General features: G+C 43.1%; 1 protein-coding gene across 2 annotated transcripts; it reads right to left on the bottom strand.

Annotated features, from left to right (window-relative positions):
- Positions 1-87: 87 nt before the first annotated feature.
- On the bottom strand, positions 88-25,027 carry usp22 (ubiquitin specific peptidase 22). 2 transcript variants are annotated; one of them, XM_034219793.1, is made up of 14 exons: positions 24,538-25,027; positions 23,608-23,640; positions 12,070-12,202; positions 9,638-9,751; positions 9,450-9,551; positions 8,115-8,281; positions 6,330-6,489; positions 5,664-5,769; positions 4,470-4,628; positions 3,363-3,489; positions 2,578-2,669; positions 2,053-2,115; positions 1,428-1,577; positions 88-1,337 (listed from the first exon to the last, which is right to left on the bottom strand). In XM_034219793.1, exons 1-14 carry the CDS (start codon positions 24,655-24,657, stop codon positions 1,295-1,297), a joined length of 1,569 nt encoding a protein of 522 aa, XP_034075684.1. In that variant the 5' UTR covers positions 24,658-25,027; the 3' UTR covers positions 88-1,294. The 2 variants fall into 2 exon arrangements, with proteins under 2 accessions (XP_034075684.1, XP_034075685.1); XM_034219794.1 differs by lacking the exon at positions 23,608-23,640.
- Between the last annotated feature and the right edge of the window lie 521 nt (positions 25,028-25,548).

The raw sequence follows: 25,548 nt of genomic DNA, 5'->3' as shown, positions 1-25,548 counted from the left end.
AGCACGCCTTGAGGCATTACTGAGGGTCATTTTTCACATATTATAAGATCATGTGAGCCCAGTCGCATGCAGTGTTGTTAAATGGGCTTTTTTTTTTTTTTTTTTTTTTTTTGCAGAGCATCCAAGGTGTTCAATGAGAAGAGACCACAGCATTCTCACATTATAAGACCTCATGTATGGAGTCTTCTCTTCATAATGCCACATGAAACCCAAAGCTCACATTCAACATACAATTCATAAACAGCAAAAAGGTGAGCCAATTTAACCATCACCATCATTATACCAACAATTCCACAAGAATGAAAGTATAATACGTCAAACGACATTTCCAGTACCAGGACAGCGAGGGACACATGGCTGTACTGAAATTTAAAAAATAAAAGACACAAATGAACAGTAAACAAAAATGTGATGAGTTGCTAAAAAAAAATAGATATTCCCCGCCCTCAACCAGACTTAATAATAAAACAATCAACACAGTAAATAATGGAACATGAGCACACTCAGGTCCAAATCTGCTTAGTTTCCATGGCAGCACTTCCCCAGCAACTGGCAAAGGCAGCGTCTCTAAGCCCTCCCATGTTTTGTTTTTTTGCTCTTAAAAAATAAATGTATACTAGATTCATACAGTATTTCATAACAAAATTCACAAATGATAAGAATCATAACCATACCTTTAGAAATGTTCTTGCAAAGTTCATAATACGTTGATTTTATTATTCTTACTTTTTTTTTTTTTGCGTTCAGTCCTGTATGCATATGACAACAAACTGTCTTCTATCGAGTTAAACGCTTGGTCAGTTGAAAACGAGAGCACCATGGGAGAGAAATGGAGGGCGTGAGTGGGGGGGGCGGGTGGTGAAGGGGGTCAGAATACTGTGAAAAAAAATCCAGATGTGCCCGATGGAGATGACGGCCAGTCACACTCAGACCGCCCCCTGCAGCAGGTAGGGGGGGAGAGAGGGTGAGGGGGTGGGGGGAGGCCTCTTCCCTCTGCCCAAGCCTGGAACTGACGACGCCCGAACTCTTCCTCCTCCTCCATCTCTCCTCTTCATTCAGTTTTGTCAAGTAGATGCCAAGAAGTAGCTCAGTGCTTGTTTTTTTTTTGTATTCTTTTGAAAGGTTGCATGATTTCACACGTCTTTTTATGTGTTGCCCTCCAGAGCTGGACTCTGTAGTAGACTGGTAGTCAAAGAGTTTCAGGTAGGTTTGTGTGTTTTTGTTTCATCCTGTCCCCAGGCCCTTGACTCTCTCGTTAGAAGCAGTGGTTCTTCGTGGTCAGTCCTCACAAAGACTACTCGTACTCAAGGAACTGTTTATGGTAGAATAAGAGATACCTGAGAGGGGGGGGGGGGGAAAGAGTAAGATTTGTTACAGAGTTCATACTGGATAACACTTCTTAGTACTGTTATTGTTTCTGGACTCACCCTTCACTATCGAGTACATCCTTAATGCTGGCCTTGGTGATTATGGCGTCATCACATTTGAACCACTGGTCTTTGTGCTGGCGGATGAAGCTGGTGTAGTGGCCACTCTCTAATGTGCCTTGGTGGTTGACCACCGCAAACAAGGAATACCTAGAACAAATAAACAAAGAAAATGTAAATATGTGTTTGTTTTGTTGTTTGAATCACTTTAGCACAAATCTCTCATACAGCCCCGTTATCCTCCCCATACATGGGTGCCTTCATTTGTCTTGAACGTCATGCTGCTGCTCTTTCAGGTCTTTCCTGTGTATTTAAAACGCCTCAATCATCTCCTTGAATACCGACTTTGTGTCTCCGCTACAAGCAACCTGTCAATGGTATTAAGATATTAAATTCCCCGTAAATGTCCTTGAAAATGAAAGCTATTGTAACTGTCATGGATGAAGAAAATTAAGCAGTGTTTAATAGGTTCCAAGTTGATTTAATTTGGGGAAGTCACGGCCGGATGCTTCAGGTCATTAGCATGTGCTGCTGTGCTGGAAGAGACATTTCTACTATAATGTGTGCACTGCTCTGAGGCCGCAGAGTGTTAATATATCAGTTTGCTTAGTTCAAAGGTACTCACTTATTGTCGTTGTTTAATACATCAACCGTCAGTTGATACTGCCCGTTCATCCTGCTCTCTTTACTGTCGGAGGCAGAAAAACAAAAGCATTTGTTAAAGCTGCATGCACTGGTAAACATGTTACAATGGCACGAAAATCCACTAGGTGGCAGAATTCTTCTATCTTTGAAAGCCAATATATTCCCTGCCAGCGCCATAGCCTAATGATCTTCCTGTCTCTGAACAGAGCTGAATGGATGCTTCTGCCAGGGGTGGGGCAATACTGCAACTGCATGCTTTAATGACATCAATATACATTTGTTGGAAGCATTTAATAATGATGTTTTGTCCAATATGCAAATATTTTAAATTACTGTGAGTGCAAAGTCTGTATAGTGTATCATAGAGTATGCACTGCAAACATTAACATACGATAAACCACGTAAAAAAGCTGCTCCTAGATCTAAACAGAAGACCTTGATGTGGACTGGCGAGACCAGATTCACTATCGGGGGGAAATCTATGGGCCCTAGGTGGGGGGCTTACCTGGATGCCATGAAGGGCGTCATGTCCAACTCTAGGGGGAAGGAAACGTATGTAGTGATCTTCCTCCGCAGTTTGGCAGAGTGCTCAAACCGCTGTAGATGGCCAGAGAGAGGAGAGGAGAGAGGGGGAAGGGGCAGGAACATGGCAAGAGAGAGAGTGGGGGGAGGGGAGAGGACACATTATTTAGAAATAACAGACATAATCACAACATACAAAATACAACGCAGCTAATGAAAAGTGAAATGACATGTTGTGTGCCTCTCGTTTGCGCATTCACACCAATATAATAACAGGATTGAGCTCAAGACAATTTCCTTGGAAGCCTGGTGCCATGAATATCATAAATACGTTATAGACCTTCCCCCCCAATACTGGTATGATAAATAAAACATGGCCAGTGGAAGGCTGGACAAGTCATTGAAGTCATTGGTGTCCTGGGACAACGCGTGAAAGGGATGGAGGTAATGCACCAACAACTGAATGAGATTATCAACACACCTACGCACAAGCAACATCACACACATCTTATGCATCGGATGTAAGGCTGCATACACACAGGGCAAAATGAATCACGTATATATAGGGATGTAGAAATATCAAAACCGTCAAGAAATCATTTAAAAACGCATCTGCATTTGGATGATTGTTTTCGGAGTGTCTTTGGACTAACAACTAAATAAGATGTGTGAACGATAAAAGCTTCCCGTACCCTAAAATAATTACATTTCTCAGACAGATAATGTAACAGGAGATAATTGGCAGCACGTTGTCACCGGCCGACTCACTTTGAGATGGAAACACGCTACGATGGGGAGCTTCTTCATCGTCAGCTGTTTGGTGGACTCCTGGTAACTATGGCAACCGCCGCACTTGATTTTGGCACTGCTTCCTAGATGCTCGGGCCGCGTAAACCTGCAGAGGGAGGGTCGGAGCGAGAAGAAGGAAAAAAAAACAAGAGGAGAGGGTGTTAAAGAGAAGACAAAATGTGGGCAAACGAGAGACAGGAAGTGAAAACTTCTATATTATTTAGTTGTGTTACATAAACCCTTTTGATCTCGCCTTTGCACCCCGCTAAACCAAGTCCTACAGATCTGAAGTTGATCTGAAGCTGTACGAGGGCTTGTCTGCATGGAGAGTGTTTATGCAGCCTCTCTGTAAGTCAGACCAACCCAGAGCCATGCTGGTAATGCCAACGCCTCCATCACCACGGCAACAACACCAACCAGTTCTGTACCTTTAAGAGACTTGCTGCAGCAACTAGGGGTGTGTAAGGTGCTGCAGTAAAAAAAAAAAAAAAGTCAGAAGGAAAGGAGGCGAGAGAAAGAGGGGGAGGATGAGACGAATACGAGAGGTAGAGAGTGAGGGCACGGGGGGAAAGCGTTATATGGAGAGGGGAGGGAGGGAAATAAGATAAGGAGAGGAGGGAAAGAAATTGCAAGAATGAAGAGGCAGTAGAGGAGATATGAGAGGTCACATCTGCTCTGCAAACCTGGTGAGTGTGGAGAAGATGAGATCCAGGGATAACAGGTTTGTCGTGGCTGAGCAGACGCAATACGTGACCTCTCATACAAGCGAGGGGATGATGAGATTTGTTTTTAAGTGGAGACGATTGAAACCCATCAATCTGGAGAGGTGGCAGAAGGATACAGGAAAATACGCCTATTGAAAGAAAAGTACTTCCTTTTCCAAATGTCATGACATCATTTATTTTGAAACTAACAACGTTTTAATAGCATCATGTTATTGTGTTTTTTGGCAAGAAGCGCTTATGATTTGGCGCCAAGTGTATTCTACAACCCAGGAGATGGGGATTTTAGTTCAGTTTAGATAGATACAAAAAAGGAAACCACACTGGCAAAAGATAAAACTGTCAGGTGTCAGCTGATCCGTACCTGCGCAGGCAGTCTGTGAGGGTGGTGGCCCCTGACAGGTGGCTCTCTCCATTCACTGTGCCGCCATCCCCTCCAGGGCTGAGGGGCCAGAAAGGTGTGGAAGAGCCAGGAAGGTCCAGGCTGATGTCCCAGAATGGATCTATCGTCGTGGAAACCCCACTAAGAGGAACAAAAGAAAAGAGGGATTGATTATGAGTTTGAATAAATAGTGTGCGGTTGTGTGTCATCTATTACAGGTCATGATGAAAGGATGATGACACAGATGGCAATGCCCAAGCTTAGATTCACAGCCTCTGTAGACACTGATCATGTTTTGGTTTAAAGCCTGCTTGAACAGCGAACAATGAATGGGTGCATGATGTGAATAATATTCCCCACTCAGAGAATATTAGCTTGGGATTTGTATTTTACAACCCAATACCGTTGAGTGATGGTCTGCAGCCGGGGCAAAATGGAGGCTTCAGTGAAGAATGCATGCATTACACACAAATATGCGCAGAGGCTGCCGCAAATTACTGCTGTTGATTAGATGGTGATGTTACACCAAGTGGTGCCGGTAGGTGGCTTCTAAGGCAAGTGTGCATGCATTAATGATGAATGAGAGCAACCCTGCAGCAATATGGAACCATTATGGTACCATTTCTGTTGCCAAAATAAAGCTTTGGGGGATGCATTTCCTTAATCTATAGTCTACAGAAGATGTATCTAACCATTACAGGGGGGTTCAGTTTATGGCAGAGTGATGCTGGAGACAGCTTCAGAGGACTCTCTTCACAGGTAACATTGCACTTTGCTGGGCTTGCCCGCTAGCCTGGACGAGGTGCTTTGCAGTTCAGTGCAGCGCGCGAGTGTTAATGTGACAGGACAGCTCTAGGGGGCAGGCAACGCTTCAGTTGTGCTGATGTCTAGACAACCCCCCCCCCCCCCCCCCCACAGCATCTCTGCAGGGACTGGGCCTTTAAACATTAGCAGTGGAGAGGACACAACCAGTGGTTGACCAACTCTGAGAGGACAGGTGGTGTCCACATCGATCAGCCTAGCGGAGAGAGGAGACAGATAGATGATGGATGTGTGTATAGAAAAGAAGGGGGGTGCTCCCTCAAGATGAATGGAGAGAAAGGCTTTCAAGTGGGACTTCATTTTGAGAAATAGCTTCTTTATCATTTTTAAATTGAAAACAAACAACAAACTTACTGGCACACTTGACAGGTAACATCTGATTGCAGGCCCCCAGTGAAGATTTGGTCAATGATGCAGTTGCAGTGGTTTGGATTGTTGGCCTTCTTCCCATTGTCATCTCCTGTGAAGAGCAGAAAGTATAAATAGACGAACAGATAACACCTTCGACCTGTTTAGCACCTCTAAAGCGCTCTGTCTGCCGCTCTTTCTCACTTTACGTTTCCCCTGCAGCCACTTCACAACTCTCTGTGTCGTAGCTAATGGAAGCCTCTCTGCAGGGTCTGAGTGTGAGTCAGCCTGTCAATGCACTGCAGCAGGTCCTATTGACATTCCTCACACTGCTTGCTTCCTTTCCCCTTGGTATACAAGATTGCCTATCTCCTTCAGTATGCTTCCAGTGAAGTCAGGCAGTATGCTCTGTTGGTCGATCTAAAGTACAACTACCCATGGCGGATCAGAGGCAGTAGGTGGCCCACACACTCAATGTCACCGACACTGATCGCTGCGTTTTCTATTCAGTCTGACTTGAGAAAGCTGCAATCCTGGCTGATGTATAATAATAATAATAATAAAAGCACCTGAAAACAAATCTAGGGTAAACCTTTGAATCTCGCTGAATTTAAAGGGAACACATTGGTGTTTATTTTTTATTTTAAGACATTGATTGGTTATATGGCTTACTGATGGTGTCCCCTTTGCAGTGCCGGTGTAGAACATCCAGAGCTGCGATGAGGAACTCGTGGGCGTCTTGTTGCTCGTATCCTGCGAGGTGACGTGCATGAGTCCACACCAGGTGCAGCAGCCGGAAGGGAATGTGGGGTGAACGGTGGCCCGAGTAGAACTGAGAGCGGGGAAGAGAGATGGGGGTGAAGAGGAGAGGGTGGTTAGCCTAGTTTTCCAGGTGTTCTTAGGTCCGACATATTTGATCACCTCTGTGACAGGCTCATTGCCACCATGCTCACTGGTCATCTATAATCCATTGCTGAACCGTAGCAAACGTTCCGTCAGTAAGAGGTGATCTTGTCTCTCTCAGCTGCTGCTTTCTACAGGCATCTTCAGAAACATGAATTCATTCCAACACACATCACCTAACGACAAAAGCTGTAATGCCAGCTCGAGACGAGAGGTGTGTGATATATGTATATACAGTATGCAATTTGTTTTATCTTTATTAACCATGTCTGTGTTTCTCTCTTCGGTTGCTGCTGTAACACCTGCATTTCCCTACATGGATCAATAAAGGTCCATCTGATCATAAAACACAGTACACAAAGACATGGTTGAACAACGTGATCGTATGGAGCAAGGTTCAACACCGCAATGAAGTTCCAACCAGAGCTCATTAATGCCAGAGAGGGCTCTCATTTCTCAATGTGGTGATGTTGCAAACAGTTTTGCTTTATTCTACACAGCTCTCTCTGAAATATGTTTGAGCTGCTCAGAGAAAACAAGCTGCACTGACATCTATTTTGAATCTTACAAACGCTGCTTCTTTCCAGCAGTTTGAAGGTAGCTTGACAAAGTAAAGACGCTACGAGAAGAGGGGGTAACTGTGCGGGGGGAGGAGAGGGGCTGATCAAAGCGGGCCGCGTCTCTTACCTTCAAATATATAAAGCTCTGTGTGTGTGTGTGTGTGTGTAAGTGTGTGTGTGTGTGCAGAGTCAAAAGACGGCATCTGATGACGACATTGGGCTGGTTAAAAAAAGGAATGAAGTTGGGGGATGGAAGTCTACTAGGAAGACTTGAGTGATAATATGTGTGGGACAGAGTGTTTGAATGGATTAGTGTTTCTTGTATGGGTGACCCTGAGTGTTCTGTCTCACACACAGCTGGAATCCTCAATCACCGTCTGCCTCTGCGAGATAGAGGTGAGCGATTACCTCCTTCATGTGTTATATATTGTATGTGTGTGTTGTGTTGATTGGTCGGCGATGACTAAACTCATTATAGCACCACTTGCCATCTGTAGGCCCATATATACTGGGAAGTGAGAGGGTGTAAGAAAAAAAAAATCGAGGCCGTGTGGGAGCAGAGCAGGCAGATATTACATAACGTCCAGGGCCGATGAGTTTGTTAGATGTGAAACTTTTGTATTAAAGAGATAGGCTTAAGAGGCTATAAACAGCTGTGCAACATACAGTCATTTGCATGTACTAACCAGGTTAGTACATACAGTCATTTGTATGTACTAACCAGGTTAGATACAAGTATAATTCTGCTTATTCATTTGCATGAGGCCCTGTTCATTCCTCTCAGGGAGGATTCTTCTCTCCTCTCCCTGCCTCTCTCTTTGGACTCGACAGAAGAGCTCAACAGTGACTCAGCCTGCTGCAATGCGAGAGAAGGCACCACATGGTTTGAAAAAAGACCTAAAATTGTACCTCAGTTTGGACCAAAGTCATCCTTTTCTATGTGGGATCGAGCAAATCTATGTGAACAAGTTCAAACACTAACTGTGGATCATACCTCTTGAAAGAGCTGCGACATCTCACACACCAGACAGGAGTTTGATTGCATCTCGCACTTGTGTCTGTCGGAGAGAAAGAAGTCTCGCAGCAGCGGCGTGTGTGTGAGAGCCTGAACAATGCAGTTCATGAAACACGTGTTGCCCAGGTTTATTAACCCTCGTAAACCTGCAGGACAAGGAGAGACAAAGACAAGTGTAAGCACAACATGGCATTGAAGGTTAAACATGACTGTGCTTCTTCTGATTCCTAATGCTGCGAAACAAGGGAACTTGAATCCCAAATAATGACCTGATCCCTGATTTGACCACGTGTTATCTGTGGCCAGTTTTATTAGTAAGCAAAACTGAATTAGTAGCCATAAGAACCACATCTATGTATTGAAATTTTCATTTATTTTTTTGAGTAATAGCCATTTTTCTTTGACTTTTGGACCAAATCTATTTTGGTTTTGTTATACATCAGAAAAAGAAGCATCTCACTGCGTCACCGTGGATTTACGGAAATTAAAATGGACATCTTTAATACTTTTAAATTATTTACTTCTTCCGGATATCATTAAATTAATTATTCTTAGAATTAACTGGCAACTTCATGGACAATGTAAATATTTGTTAAGGGCCTATATTGAACCATAAATATAGCACCCACATCTGCCTGAATATTTATTACACATAAAAGTGTAAATATTAAAATATGTTTGTGAATATTTGTTTTCTTATCAAGGTGTTGGGTCAGGTCTGCCAGCAAAACCGTGTGTATCCTAGAGCTGACTCCAGAGCTGTTAATGGATTCATTTAGAGTGAGAAATGAAAAGCTACGATTTTCCAGTGATAGCCAATAGAACAGGTGAGACACAGCCAGGTTTTGGGCTTAATCCAATTGAGCGTGGTTTGGTTCTGGAAGAGAGCGCTCAGTGAGAGGTTTATTGACTCAGACGGGTCCTGGAGTGCACACACACACACACACACACACACACACACACACACACACACACACACACACACACACACACAGTCTGGGCTACCAACCAAGCTCTTTGGAGATAGAAGGGGTTGAAGGATGGCAGGGGGGAAAGAACCAAAAGCTCATGTACTTTATCAGAGACAGAATTGGCAGGAAGAAAACATGTTCAGTGGAGAAACAGATTGAGGGGTGCCTCTACAGTGTCAGAGGGAACACTGTGATGCTGTTGGATCCTGTCGACCTTGGGTATCACACTTTAATGCAAGAGTGACCCCGAGCACACTTGCTCCATAGGCACATGAAGATAACACCCAGCTCTAAAGGATCCCACACACTGTCTAGAGAGGAGTCTGTGCCGTCTAGTGCTTACCTATGGTACAGTTTGTAGTGATTTTCCTCCGCTTTGGATTGTGTCGTAACAATTCTAGCTCCCTCTTGGTCGGCTCCCATGTTGTGTATTTCTCCCCTATGCCTGTGGATACAAAGAAACACCAATAAGACGGCACGATATAAACTTGTTAGAAAAGATGATATCTGAGAGAAAACACAATGCTCTACCTTGCAATTTCCAGGCTTTCCTCTGTTCCTCTTTGGCAATCTGCTCCATGTCTTTGTCGTATATGTAGTCTTGACACACAAAACAATATATTCCACCGTATAATAAGTCTATCGCTGGAAGAAGGGAAGAGGGAGAGAGAGGGGACGAAAGAGAGATTGCACCATAATTACAAATAGATTTTTCCAGCACAGTAACACACATTGGGTTTTATTTTATTGTTCAACCTCGCTGGTGCAGCCAGCCTCAAGACAAGCGTTTCTCCGCACTGCATTCCATCTCATTGCTTGCACTGGGCAATGAACAGATATGAGTGGAGTAGTGATGGAATAGGTGTAGTTGTCTGCCACCCCCACCTGGGCGTTCAACTAACACCATCCCGTTCCATTTTCAACCTCCACGGCAGCAATACCTCAGCTCTGTTGCCGTGACAACCTATTTTTAGCTTAACTGGACATTTTTCTGTTTTTGGTGCCACCCACTGACAAAGCCAACACATCATGTAGAAAACCTGACTGGTGTTTGTTATATCATTGTCCCAGGGACTTGTTTTGTGTGTTTAAGCAAACATGCAAACAAATAAATCATACAGTAAAACAAAAAATGTATTTGAAAAACATAACCATCTTTCCATCTCATCTTTCTTTTCTCTTGTAAAACACGGCATCATTGGTAACGATTAGTTGACAAAACTCTGACATGGCCACAAGAGGAAGAAGTCGATTGAGTGCTGAACAAGATACAGGCAGGAATTCATAAATGGTACTGATTTGAGCGAAGAATCCAAAGACTGGTAGGTGAAAGGAGAAGAAGCAGCGTTTCCCACGCATAGACTCAGTGGGCCACCCAGGTTATTTTGATACTGCATAAGCATGTTTGGCAACCCATTTTAGTAGTTGTAACCAACAGTACAATCTCCCCATAGGGAGGCTGTGGCTCAGTGGATAGTAGGGCTGCTCAATTAATCATATTTTAATCGCAATTACGATGTTGGCTTGCAACGGTTATGAAAACAACAAAACGATTATTTATTTTAAATTATTAATTTTTTGTATTGGTTTTTCAGTTGAATTATACTTAAAGTTCAGGGTAATCAACTGTTAAAAACATACTCTTCACATTTTTTCCCAATAAATGGATGTTTTCAAAGTAAATGGATAATTGTTTTTAATAATCGTGATATCAATTATTGACCCAAATAATCCAGATTATGATTTTTGCCATAATCGAGCAGCCCTAGTGGATAGTGTCCCGGACTTGGAATCAGAGGATAGCAAGTTCGAGCCCCACTGCAGTCAGCATGTCGTTGTGTCCCTGGGCAACACACTTCACCCCAAATTGCTCCTGTGGGGATTCTCCACAGTACATTTGAATGTATGTAAGTCGCTTTGGATAAAAGCGTCTAACAAATGACATGTAATGTAATGTCTGTTCCTCCCCAACCTGTTCTTTCTGCTATCTCCCGGGATCACTGACAAACACACAGGCATTCATCCGGAGTTAAAGAAAGGTGGGCATCATGGACACCTCTGCACATTCTAATGAACTCATAAGTTAAAAAGATGTGAAAAGGAGTCCTGAGAGGGCAGCTTGCCATCTCGCAGACAGGGAGCTTGGTTAATTTGATTAGAGGTGGAGAGGAACAGAGCGCCACTGTCAGAGAGGCTCCAGTGGAAAGCTCAGGTAATTAAGACTGAGTGTGTGTGTGTGTGTGTGTGTGTGTGTGTGTGTGTGTGTGTGTGTGTGTGTGTGTGTGTGTGTGTGTGTGTGTGTGTGTGTGGGTGTGTGTGTGACCAAACTGTTTAAATGCATTAAATCAATTAAGGCCATTCAGACAGCTACCACGAACGCCTACCGTCTCCCTGGTTGCCATTTTTAGACGCCCTCACTGGTGTAATATTAAAATCTTGCTCGCTAGTATCATTATCGTCTTTTGCATAATTAGCATGTAAGGTTGAAAATAGGCTTTCTGGTAGCTGTGGATTAGCCATGTCTGCTCCTCCCTTACTGCTGTATGAAAGGGAGAGTAGGAACTTCAACCCATGACATTTGACTGGCTAAGGCACTCCCACCAGAATGGTAATGTGCTGCAGTTAAAGTGAGGTTCAGCTCCCTGTCTGTCTGAGGAGGAGGAAGTCTCTCAAAGTAATGCTGTAATCCTTTGCTGGTAATAGCTGATGCTGCAGTGGGCCACAGGAGTGCATGTGAATATGAGGAATGAGGTAATGAGACTGAGCCTTGGACGTCGTAGGGAGGGTCAGTATAATGTTATCGACCATACTTTTAGCTCTATTGTGAGCCATTTGTTCAGATTAAAAAATAATTATGGTCATAATTGTATTTGAATTCATACTACACAGCAATTCAGATTTGTTATAGATATAAAACCCTTTAAAAAGGAGAGTGTGTGTGTGTGTGTGTGTGTGTCTCTTACCTAGATTGTGTCTCTTGTTTTTTGCGTGCTCGTGGATGTGTTTCTTCGTAAAACAGCCGAAGAAAACGCAGTAGAGACAAGAGTGGAGTCGGTTCAGGTGGGCACCACACATGTGACAGATGCACGACTTGGCCTGGAAGAGGAAGACAAAAAGGAGAAACGGGGTTGAGGGGTGGGGGGTCAGAAGAAAACAGTCAGTGTGTTGAGAAAATGACCCTCTGCAGCAGGACAGAGCTATACTGTAGAGAGGCGTCAGCTGGCAGAGAGGAACCCCCTGCCAGCTGAATCAGATGTCTATCTTCCAGTCGGTCACACTAACACTTCAGAGGACACGATGCTCGACTAGACCTGATATGAACACAGATTCAAGACTACTGGGCCTGCTGACAAATTCAACGCAGAAGAATGACAGGGTATTTCCACACTGTATCGTCCGCTCTCGAATCATGGTGGGATTTAATGCTTGGCAGACTAACTGGAGAAGGTCACTTGAATGTGTCTGAGGCGCTCTCTAACAGCAGCTGGAGTGTGTGTAAATTGATTTGACTTGAGAGGTAACAGGAGAAAAAGAACATTACAATGCCTGAAATTGTCTGCAAACCTGTCAGAAAGGAGGCCTACGTCGGCGTCACAGGAATACAGTTCCACGATTTATGCACAAGAGAGATTGGTATAGTGCGCTAAAGTTGAACAACAACAGAAGGTTAGTAAGTATAGCATGAGTGGCGATGCCCAACTATTAGTGGGAAAGGGAGTAAGAGAAGAGGGCAAAGATGAAGAAAACAATGTGTGTAGACATTAGTGCTGTAGCGACGCGTCGACGACTTCAAAATATCGTCGACGACATATTTCCGCGTCGACGCGTCGCCACCATAGACTGTATATATGGTCGCCACACACACGTGGGTCACCCAAAGCAACAAGCAGTTCGCAATCGCACTTCTAACACAATGGAGACTGAAACGGCTACCAACTCCTCCTCACAGGATTGCGCACGAAGCCCCCAAACGAAAACATCTCGCCCCAGGTCTTCAAAAGCATGGGAATATTTTAAAGTTAGTCCAAAACGCAAAGATATTTATATATTTATATCTCACTGAGACTGCTGCTTGACCGGAAGCAGCAGCTAGCTGTGGTGGCAACCATTAGCAGCTAGCATTTGCTCTCCGATTTAAAATGGAATTATGGATTATAAATTCAATAATTTTTGTATACATAGACGTTAAAAACCTATGGATTAACCGATTCAGCCGCGTTTTTTCTCATTTGAATGCCATTGAACACGTATTTTGATCAGATTGACAGCTACGGCGGTGAGACGATCTCCCTAGAAGCTCTGTGAAGGTACGTGTTGTGATGACTGTATTTGCTTCCCCTGTCGCGAGTCCGGATCACTCAGTGATGATACTATGTACCTACATAATCTGTGGAGTCTCAGCTTTAATCGGATATCTTGTATGTGCAGCTACGATAAGTAATAAGGGTACTTTTATCTTGAGTTCTGTGCCAATGTCCGTTAGCATTTTTTACTCAGGGGTCATTTAGATAGCATTTTAGTTTGCTTCTTATGAGACTTGTGTTTTGTTTTGGTAAACATGGTTTGTATCGTCAGTTAGCTGAGATTATTTCCGTTAATCTGGTATAACACATTAATAGGTTCTTAAATATTAAGATCCCCTGTGACACAATATCGTGACATTTTTTTTTTAAACGTTTTTTATGAATTGAACAACAGAAAAAGAATCGTCCGATTAGTCGACTAATCGATCAAATAATCGCCCGATTAATCGTTTTCAAAATAATCGTTTCCGCCCAGCACTAGTAGACATGATAAAGACAATTACAAATTCTGAATCAAAATGTGATACTGTGCGTGTGAGCAGGTGCACACGTCACGTACCTGCTTTGAAGAACTTATTACTGCATTTTGAAGGCCTTAAGACCAACAACTGTGCAAGTGGTCTAACATTTAACACACAACCCCACATCATATAACACTCAAGCTAATGAACACAGCAATATATGCCTCACAGACATACAGGCTGTTAAACTGTATACCTGTCTGCTGCTGCCGAGTCTGAAGTGTGTTGGAGCTGTGTGAGGTGTCACTGTCCGATTAAGCTATTTGAAAATCGGTGTTATGGGCCATGAGGAATACACATTCCATGTTATCATTAGTGCTCTAGAATATGTATTATATATTTTAGCAATGATTTCACTCTGTGCTTTATACAGTTCCGTTGGTAATGTGAGTGAAAGCACAGAAACAAAAAGTCTGCCAGCCTGATTTGCGAGGCAGAAAGTGAATAAGAGAGGAGAGACAGAGCGATCTAATCAGAACCTTACAGGGTGCAGCAGACTACGCCGCATTGAGCCGCCCACTCAAAGACAGACGACGGAGGGAAAGTAGGTGTAAAGCAAAGGTGAAGAGAACAAAATGAGGACTATTGGCGGGAGAGATTTACCAGTTTCTGGCACACTGTGTGAAACCAGCCTGGAAGAAAGACTCACACTCCTACACACCTTGCTTTAGCTATTGGATAGAAACTCAAAGAGCCTGTGCAGTATTGTCTTTTGACTGGAAATACAATAGCAGAACCTGATACCATATGACCAACATTAAAGTCTATTGTTGCAGAGAACGAAAGAGGTTTATTTGTCAGTTTCACTTCCTTCTCACTGGATGACACATAACCAAGAATGGTCTGTGCAATGAGATGACTACACGACTAAAACCAATACCACTCATGTGCTCGAATAAAACAGTGGCTATATCACTAAATAACTTGCTATCGTTCAGTGACCCAATACTTCCACAACCAAGGCCACAAGATGTTAAGTTAATGTCATGTAGCTTTTTTGGGAGCTTCTAGTTCCCACTAGAACCAACACAAATGTGGATAACAGTGGATTTGCAGTGCAGATATTCTATCACCTAAAGCCTAAGCAAGTTTCTACTTTTTAAATGTTTATGATGAAGCACTTCTAAAGGGTGGCTTGAAATATTGCTGAATAAATAAATACAAATAAATCACAAAAATATCCATTCATGTGTTCAACAACTAAAAATGTTGATGTTAGGGATCTGAATGTCTCATCTGAGGGAGTGGTCGGACATGTTGTGTTTGTATGGAGAAGAAGACAAAATGGAGACGCAATTCAATATTGATTTGCTCTCATCGTGGTAGGCTAAGTATTTGGGTGTTACATCAAACACCAGACATGCTACGAGGCACTGCCGCAGAGATGGGCTGCAAAACTCAGTCAGTCTGTGTTTTGGCTGAGCATTAGTAGGCGTGGGCTGGATTGTGATGACATCGCAGTAGAGGGGGTATTCAGGGTCGCAGACACTAAGCTCTGTTTTTATTGCTATGGGTCTGTTAGCCAACCAGCTCTAAATGGGTGTGTGTTTGGGTCCTGCGAAAGAGAAGGGGCGAATCAGTGTGGTGCTTTTCCAAGTTGGAAACATGGGGAGTGAAGGGAAGGAACAAAATGTAAACCGTCACCAAAACCAACAACATCTACAGCAGATTCTTTGAACATTCAAGGAATCATTGACAGGCTATGAGAAGAGAAGGGAAGGGTGTTTTTAGAATCTAAATGAAACTATTTGCACTACAAATATATAAAAAGATAGCGCACTTTCAATTCCTTTATTTTAGTAACACATCTCTAAGCCTATCCTACATAGCAGTGATGTTGTTATTCCCCAACTTCACCTCTATTGCACCAGCACTCACAGTAAAAAACAAGTAACTCTGACCTTGCGATGCCACGCCCGCCCTAACATCCTTCATTGCCTGAACACCCCTTTAGCTGGGAGAAAATCCATCTTGCACCGCCCCGCCCCCGGGACTCTCTGTGGTCTCTCCCTCTCACCATGGTTCACAGGCTGTCTACTCCTTACTGTCAACAGTCCTGCCTTTCACTGAGCCCTGGGCTTTCAATGTTCTATTAGATCAGCTATTGATCAGCCGCTGGCTCAGATGAATGGAACAAGTATCGGACAGGTAGCAAGCTCACGGCCGCGCTGCATTTCCCATCTGGGATGAGCTCTTTGAGGCAAGCGAGGCTGGGCACCGTGTCCAGGGGAATCACCCACTAAAGTACAAAGCTGCTGATTGATGAAAGAACAGATGCACAAAGGCATTAGCTGGATGAATAGGTCTCTCCAATACATCTTTATAGTGAGGGCAAGATAGCATTACATGCTTTGTGGGTCCACTGAGTGGCCATCAGCTATGACCCATGTTCAACAACAGCAGGAATCTTTCAATGTTCTAGCTGCATACATACATCTAAATAAAGCAACATCCATACTCAGCTTCTCCGTCTCCTCTTGCATTATTTCAAACTGACTGCATAACTCCTACCTCAGCATTTAGGTTAATTCATTCATATATTCAAACGGAGCCAGTAACGTGATGAGCTGTAACTGAGGAGGAGAGAAAATGACGACAACGATTATGATGTGGACAAAGGTCTGGCTCTACTGAACACGCTCCTGCTGCTGCAGAACCGACCGGGTAGGGGAGAGAGAGTCAATACGGGGTAGAGTGCGGAGTCCGGATATATGAGAGCAGTGACTCACCGAGATGCCTCACACTGAAAAGCTTCCGCATGCTTCTCCACACAGACTTACACATCAATGAAATTAACAATGGCTGACATGCATACTGCATATATGCAAGAAAAGACACGCAGATCTTTCCACAGACTTATATACACACCAGGATATTTGCTATGAGTACTCAGCCACACACAGTCCTTTCTGATTCTCTAACTAATACGAACAAGCACAGTGAGGCTGGGGAAGGAGACTGATGGTGATGCTCCAGAAACGTGCTGCCGACTGACCCCGTGGGGCTGCTGCCTGTCAGAGCCTTGGCAGGATGATGTTGTAACCGCCCCCCCCCCCTCCCTACTTCCAACTATCCCCCCATGACAAAGCCTTGCCTGCAAAATGCATTCTCAGTGAGCAGCCCTAGGGGGACACACAATACAAATCTTACCATATTCTCTTTTCGCTTCCGTCCTTCATCAGCTCATTGTAACCTCTATTGACAATGACATGTTGTACGGTCTTTGTATGAGAATGTATTCCCATCACATGCAAATGAATCAGTGGGAGGGATGACGGATTGTTGGAGAGTGCAGTTTGGCCTCATACTGTCACACACTGCTATAAGGACATTATGGCTAAAGCCTGAGCTCCAGCCTAGATTTTATGGTAGCTTCTTGCCGTCTCCGGGTAAACAAATAAAACGGAATCAAATGAGGATGACGTGGAACCAAGCTGAGATACTCAACGGTGGAGTGGCTTTGGTGCCATGTTGAAAAATGTAGTACAATGCTATGTTGTGGGTGTGTGCATGTTGTGGGGGTTGGTTAAATATAAAGAGGGTTGGCAGCACATGGGATGGATCTGCATAGGTGGGCCTGTGTGCATCTGATTAGAATTAATCAATAAGGGAAACATAGGCAGCCTCTGAATCCGTATTGGTTTTCAGAGATCAGAGGAAGTAGGAGTAAAAAAGAGGGGGCAGCAGAAGGGTTTTTACTTTAATTATGGTTTATGGTGATGCTCAAACTGCGCCCAAAACAGTCCATCAAAAGGATGGACTGGTTGAATACACATGCTTTTCAAACTGCCACACTGTCTAATAAAGACAACAGAGTCCTAACACAAGAGCACCATTCCACATTTATCAAATTCACTGACCAAGGCTACCAAAAGAAAATTGATAAACAAGTTCAGCAAGAGGGAGGATCATTCAGACTGAAGTGTGTTTGTCTGCACAGATGGTTAACAGTCTAGCTAAAGCTTAACAAAAGGGTGTGGGAACACTTTGTTCCATCGAAGGAAAATACATACACGCTGCATCGAAGAGAGACTACTGTCCTGACTTAAACCCAATGTTCATTTCTTTTTTATCCACATAGCTGTATCACTGAGCCTTGATCATTACCTCCATACAAATCTATGCGAACAGCCTACAGAAAAGAGGCACAATGGGGCTATTAGTGCACTGTGGAGTCTTAAAAGTGACTACATATCGATGAGACCTAAGTAATAAATTATCTGGCAAGGGTTTAATGCCATATCTTCACCTTTTTCACAAGGACAAAGAACAATTTCCATACAAAATGCCTAGTGCCAAGAAAAGCTGTCACTTGGTCCCGGGGTTTTAACAATAGGGAATAATTGAGTGTCCACACTTCAAGAGATTGATTGCCTCTTGGTTTTGGGCTTGGCCGGCCCCTGGGGAGTGATTGACAGCTCATTAGCCAGATGGTAGAACTGAGGGAGGGTGGACAGCAGCCTCATTGGCCGGCTCAAGTAATGACCAGCATGCTTTGTAGCAGCAGTGTCTTTACTGAGCCTGTTGGACATTCAAATGAGAAGTACTATCTCTAACTTTAAGGAAGGGCAAACTTAAAGACATGGTCAGAATTTCAGTCAGACAACTTGTAAAAATACAAAGGGTGGGGTGGGGGTGGGAGGAGTGCTGGATTCAGTTTACTTTTAGGCTCATTAAAACGCAAAGTCATGCTCATCCTCAGGCACCAAGACCGACCATCCCGAATCCATATTAGCCTTCAGCTAATAACAGCCGGAAAAACAACAACTGCTGCTTTTATGATTACCATATTAATATACGTTTTCAACCGGTTCCGGAGCAGCTGTCAATAAACAGCCTCATGGGGCACCCCACCCACCTATTCTACCACCAATTTCACTATTGTGCCTATGCCAACGTTGCATCTTCTTAGCTCTATTATGGAACATTTCTAAAGCACAGTAGCACCTATGATCTTAAATAAGAGCAAAGATGAACGCACTATGGCAGAGCACGAGGCACAATGAAGACTTCAAGATCACTATAGTGCCTTTATACGATTAATTAATATGCTGATTACATGTGGGAGGTTGGATTCTTTGAGGCTGAACAATTGTGAGGCAGAAGGGACGACACAACGGGACACACAAGTCCCATTTACTAAGAGAGGAAGTTACAGAACTTTACCATTTGTTTAGTCTGAGTCACAGAGCCTTGGCTACAGTGACTGACAAACCAAAAACCACATCAGACAAGACCTGGGAGTGACAGAGAGCGCACAGACATGGAAGAAATGGGGCTGGAAGGGGCCAGAAACCAAAGTCTGACATCACCAATCCCACTGAGTGTTGTCTGTGAGGCAGAGGCATGAAGGGAAAGGATGGGAAGCAGGGAGAAAGGGCGGATTGCAGGCGTTGCTATGAATTTCGCAGGATCCAAACATTCACATGAAAACCTCAGAATTGGTATTGCCGTTTTAATGCAGTTTATATTTTGTGTAATAAAACAATTGTAACAACTCAAACACATTATTTTAACAAATGAGAACAGACAAATAGAGACATGTAATGGGATAATCAAGAGGCAATGTGTGCTATGTCTGCAAATAAAAGAAAAAAGCGAAAGCAAGGAAAGGAGGAACAAAAACCGTGGGAGTGAAAGCAGAAGAGGAAGTCAGGGCTACGGAGAGGCTGGAGGAACAGAACCTGATGCTACAAACGTATGCTGATGAGTCAGAAAGCAGGCCTGTGATGTGATGGAGAATGATCTGACAAAGAGATGTGCTCAGAGCACAGGAATCAGCCACTCTCTAGGGTTGGCTGTGCCTGCATTTCATGTGTGTGTGCGTGCAACCGCCCGCATGTGTGTGTGCGTGAAATAAAAGGACATTAGGGAGAAAGGAATGACACGAGGAAGTCAATGTGTCCTCCTTGAAAATGTATCAATTTTTCTACTTCTGAATTCCCAGCAACATCTAGTAACCAATCCTCTCATTCCCTCATGACAAGCAGAAAGGGGGTTTGCACTAGTGGGAAAAGGACGGGGTATGGTTCCCTCTGATCAGATCATATATGATTTATCAAAAAACTAGGATCAAAAAAGTCAGTCAGTCAGTTCTCTAATCACAACCCTCACCCCTTTAATCAAAGTGACTGCAAATTCTTCAAAGAAATGATGTCTGTAAAATCCTGCCGACCCCACCCACCCTGCTTTCATCTCTTTCCTAAGACAATAGCTCTGGTTTAACGGCATGGCAGATTCCTTCATGGCAGCAGTGTTTTAGTAGAGATAGAACCTCCACTTACAGACAGTATAAACCGTATTCTCTGCTGAATGGAGCAGCACACAACATAAATAACCATGACCTTCGTGAATATTCACACCACCATAGCCATTCGCAAACTATAAATCATAAATATGACCAGAGCTGGGCCTGAAGAGGAATACATTCAACCGTCAAAAGCAAGGGCAAGGCAGGCTTCCATCTTGGAGCTGTGCTGGCATCCTTCTGTGAAAGCCTGCTTAAATGGCACATGGCAATCTGGTGTAACATGAATCTCAATTAGGAGAGGAAACATTCAAAATCTGTGCAGACAAAGGCCCACGTGCCGTACAACTGCTCACTAGACTCATTAAACTATTATACACACAGTAATAATAGATTAAGAGACAGCAATCAAAGAGAGGACTCAGGAAGATAGAAGGGGAAGCACATCAGAACAATAGTTCCTCCTCTGCAATCTGAAATGGAGCCAATGTTTGTTACATGACACAAACTGACAGTCTGCGGGGGGGTGTAGCCCCTCTGGCTATATGACACGTAGCACACCTCGACTAGAGCAGAATATAATGAAGCAGAGATGAACAAAACAAGTGCACTAACATCAATGTGAAAACACTATTGCATACTGGTTTATTCCTGCCATCTAGGACATCTTGAATACAGTGATTCATCTGCATTGTTTACTCCATGGGGCATTTATGTCATATACAATTATTTGGAATAGTAAGTGTCTGTGAACGGACATGTTTATGCAAAAAGCCTCTCAGACTCTAGGCCTGAAAGAGGGCACAACAAAATCAAATTTGTCACCAAGTTAAATCAATAATTTATGGATAACAATTGTGTGTGTACAATAGTACAATACAATGCAATCGTGAAAACCAACATGCGCATCCCAAGCTAATGCGGCATTTCATCTAGGATCGGCATCATTGCAAAATAATAATTATTAATTAATGTTCACTAATTAAGGATAGCAGACCCAAAGGCTTGTGATGTCATCTCTGTAAACTCCTATCTCTGGCACTCTTTCATTTGCTACCCATGGGGGTTTCAGATTGTGCATGCAGAGCAGGTGACAGGCTTTCCACTAATGTTCCTGCACATAGCCTGGGGATTGATTTTATCTTGAGGTAAAGAGGGTGGCAGTTTGAGGAGAGGCTGCTGAGGACAGACGGTGAGTAAGGGAACGAGGGGTTCAAAACAGCAATTCAGGATAAAACACACGGGCAAGTGAAGCCAGGTCTGATATTATTTTTAAAAAGCATCCCAGTCTCTGAATGGAAATGTTTTTCCACTTCCCTCATTGCAGAATATGCCTCTTTTACAATAGCATTTTAAAATCTTACACTGCTGAAAGACGAACATACAATAAGCAGTGCAGTAATATGCATTGTCACACATACTCAAATGTCAACATATTAAAAAGGTGGGGTAGGTAATTCACTTCAGAAACACTTTTTGTTATATTCCATGGAATGCTCTTAACATCCCGATAGCAATGAGTATATTAAATGCTTTGACAATAAATACATAAAAACATTTCATCTGTGGAAGCCGTAGTACTGTAAAAAGCACGACCAATCATTTTAGCCGGGCCGGCTAAAATGATTGGATGGCCTACCTGCCTGTCAGCCTTCCATCTCGTGCACAAATGTATCTCGTGCCCTCATTGGTCATGTGCGCGTACGTGTGTGTTGGAGGAAGGAAGTCTGAAGGAAGGGGCAGATTTGTTTCGGCTGCGTACTTTCAAATTCTAGCGCACTCGAGCTGGTTTCTCCATTCTTACCTACTCTACCTTTAAGGAGAGATGCAGGATTTGTATGTGTATTAATTCCACAATTTAAAGATACCAGGATGTGATGTAAAAGCTTCTGGTCTTCTAGCTCATATTTTTGAGCTGAACAAAATCAAATGCTGTCTCGCCTCAGGAGAATGCTCTAGATGCGTACCTCTGGAGCAGCACTACACCTGCTCTGCATGTCGGAAGGGTAAAGAGTCTCTGTGAAGGAGGCGTGAGACAGGATTTGTAATCCCATATAGCCATCTTTGAGTACAATTAGGCAGCAGAGAGAAAACTGCATTCAGTCACTCTCCTTCTTCTCTGTATTAGTCACCTGTATCAACAGTGTGTGTGGGTCCATAAGAGCAGAGCAGAAACCCTTAGTACATAGCGTTACAGATATTAGACAGCTGTTAAACAACAACATCCCAAGCAAATCTAAAAGGATGGCAAATTTGACTTTAAAGGACATTAATCAACTTCAATTCCAGTTTTCAGTAATGCAACCACATGACTAAAGCTCAGAAAATTGACAAAATATTAACATAGCTAGCGGCATGCCTCTCATAAATGAAGGAACATCGAAGCCTTTCCTTCACTTACATTTGCGATATCAGTTATGTAAAATGGTGTACTGCGGCACAGTAGCATGTGAGAGGAACATAGTGGTGTAGGTGGTGCTCATTTTTGGTGGATGACAAAGCATAAAAATATAAAGCAATCCAGCCTGAATCCACCCCCGACAGCTCCCTGCCATGTACAGGGCACGGTAGATAAACACTAAACAGGGAAGAGACATTTCACAATACCCCTCAATTATATATCAGTGTTTATCTCAAAACGGCAGTTTTTTTTTTTATCAGAGGTAAATCTTAGTAGTAAAGTGGTTGTAGCACTGGCTGTGGAGCACCTCCTCTTGGTAAAACAAGTTGCAGTGCTGAGACAATTAGGCCTGAATAACTGATACAGATAAGGCTCTCGCACAAGTTATCGAAAGGCCAGGATTGCAACAGCTAAACATGCATGTGTGGTTTGGCAGAACATTAAAACTTCGAGAGCAACAGAAAGTTGTTTAACCGACTGACTGAGCTCCTGTAAAATGAAATTCCTGCCAGGTAGTGTGTGTGAAAGACTAAATATTTGTTATTAACTTTCATCGGATGCTGAAAAAAACTATTGCATTGTGATTAACTCACTGCATTTGAGGACAGGCCATACATTTTCAGATGCTCTCAAGCACTGTGTAATACTAAAGGACAGGTACATCAGGGTGTAAAAAGCCTTACTAAAGGCTGTTTTCAAACTAAAGCATGTCATCACAACACTGTATTAAAAAAAATCGACTATTTTGCACTAGCCATTTGCTTTGACATGCCTGCAATGTAACTAGCTATGTGTTTTGCTGTTCCGCTCATAGACCGCCCTCCCACCCTGTAATCTCCCTGGCTGTTGCTGTGTACCAGCAGAAACAGGGATGGGTCTGAGTTATTCCGCTACGTAGTTTCACATCTAATATTCAGTCCATTAAAAGAAAACGCAATAAGGCACAAAGACAGGTGAGCAAGCCAGTGTGTACTCATCTGAACTACAGTATGTCAGTGAAGATGAGGAGGGGATAAGCATCAACTCACCAGCTCTGTCCATCCTGCATCACTCTGAAGCACCTATTATATCACAACGACATAAAAATGTATGACATATATAAGAGAAGAATGGGTTTTTGTGCAACAGTCAAGCAAGCTACAAACGATGTTAATCCACAATAAAATTGAAGAATGTAATCTTGTTTTTTTTTTCATAATGAACATCATGGCACACAAAACAATAACAAATGTATGTTGAAAAGAAACAAAAAGAGGAGAAAGGGTGTGAAAATGAAAGAAACTGCAACACTGTCCAGAGATGACATCATAATGTAGAAAGCTATTCGGATCTGTGTAGGCCGAGCAGGTGTGGGATAAAACCAAAAATAAATTGGCAATGAAGTAATCAGCTGACGTCCCAGTATCCCTCGTGAGGGAACGACCCGTGCAGAAAATTACACTGACCTGGGACGCCCAGGAAATAACCGCTAATCTGCGCACCCAGTGTGTGCGTGTGGAGACACAATGGGTACATTTGGTGTGGTAATGTTAGCCTATAGCCACAACTCTCCTCAAACCGAAGTTTAGCCATGCGGCTAACTGCTCAGCATCTACCAAAGAGAAATGCTAAATTAACTAACCGATTGACTTGCAGCAACATGTGTAATAATCATTGCTCGAGTTAATAAGCAGAAATTAAACAAAAGAGTTAAGTTGGCAGAGAAGCAAACAGTCTCCGCAGCACACCAAGCTGTCTTGCTAGCTAACTCACCGGTGATAACCTAGCAGGCTAACCCTAGTAGTCGCAACATTACTGCTGCAAAAGTGCAGTTTAACTTCAACCGCTAATTTGTTCGCCCCGTTCATTGTTTGTGCTTCATGTGGGGAATCATTTGCACTCCAGTTCCGTGTTTGTCGGTGCCACATTAAAATCATTTCACTTTTCTGAAGCTAACGTTGCAGTTCCTGTGTTTTTACCTTGCGTCTCCTGGCTTCAGCAGTACCACTCCAAACAAAGCATTGGTATATGACTCGAAGATTTTGTTTCCAATTATCCACCTTATAACCGTTCACATGGGAGCACCCGGCCGGACTCATGACAGACAAAACATTCAGTTTGGGTTTTTTAGGTGACAATGAAAAGTCTCCTGGATGATTCACTTAGCTAGCTACCTAGCACGAACTGTATGTCCAGAAATGGTTTCCGTTTGGAAATGGGACAATCGATGTAGTATCCAAAATACTCCTCGGGCATCTGACAAACACGGTCTTTGATTAACTAGCTACACATCATGTAGTCACCTAACGGAATTATCACTTCTCTAAGATTTCTGCTCCTCTGGCTGTTTTGACAGTTGTCTTTTCCTTTAGCGTTAGCTCCAGTTCCACTCTCACGATTAGTTAGCTTTCTTTCTCTAGTTAGCCTGCTAACACTCAACTACAGCTTCACAATGCCCGCCCAGCGTACACCGTGATTTGTCAACACAAAGACGTTACGTCACTACGTTGGGTCGCTGCGCACGTTGGATGCGCTTGGTTTGGATCCCAATGTGTTCCGTGTGGGTGCATATATTATTTTAAACATAGATAGGATGCATCAATGGCGTAACATAAATCACCTTCCTTACAGGATAGGGTGGAACTATATCAAAATGCACAGTAAAATTATTCTGTATGGTGCAAAGCTGTACTATGTTTTTTAAAAGGATACATTATCAACAAGGACCAAATATGTATGTCACTTTCTTTAGGACAATCATTGCAGATGGCTGTTCGGGAGATGCTTCATCTGTCACTTGGATACACGTATTGGATAAGCTTTGGAACTATGTGCAATAGTAAAACAAATTTAAATGTGTTTTAGTCTTTGACAGAAAAAAAGAAGGCCTAAAACTAAATATTTCAATGTGAAATTCCCCAGTATAAAAGTAAACGTTCAACCCATTTGGTTTAATCAATTAAAGCCTACCATCTAGTGGTCATAGGATG

The sequence above is a fragment of the Gymnodraco acuticeps genome, unplaced genomic scaffold (assembly GCF_902827175.1).
Source record: "Gymnodraco acuticeps unplaced genomic scaffold, fGymAcu1.1, whole genome shotgun sequence".
Lineage (NCBI taxonomy): Eukaryota > Metazoa > Chordata > Actinopteri > Perciformes > Bathydraconidae > Gymnodraco > Gymnodraco acuticeps.
Note: the sequence above shows the minus strand (reverse complement) of the source record. Positions and strands in the feature narration are given on the sequence as shown.

Excerpts from the sequence above, each read along its gene's own strand:
- usp22 (XM_034219793.1), bottom strand. The coding sequence starts at position 24,657 with ATGAGTCCGGCCGGGTGCTCCCATGTGAACGGTTATAAGGTGGATAAT. Across the intron at positions 23,641-24,537 it reads CTGAAGCCAGGAGACGCAAG|GTGCTTCAGAGTGATGCAGG; the intron begins GTAAAAACACAG and ends GTGATATAATAG. Across the intron at positions 4,629-5,663 it reads GTTACCTGTCAAGTGTGCCA|TGGGGTTTCCACGACGATAG; the intron begins GTAAGTTTGTTG and ends TGTTCCTCTTAG.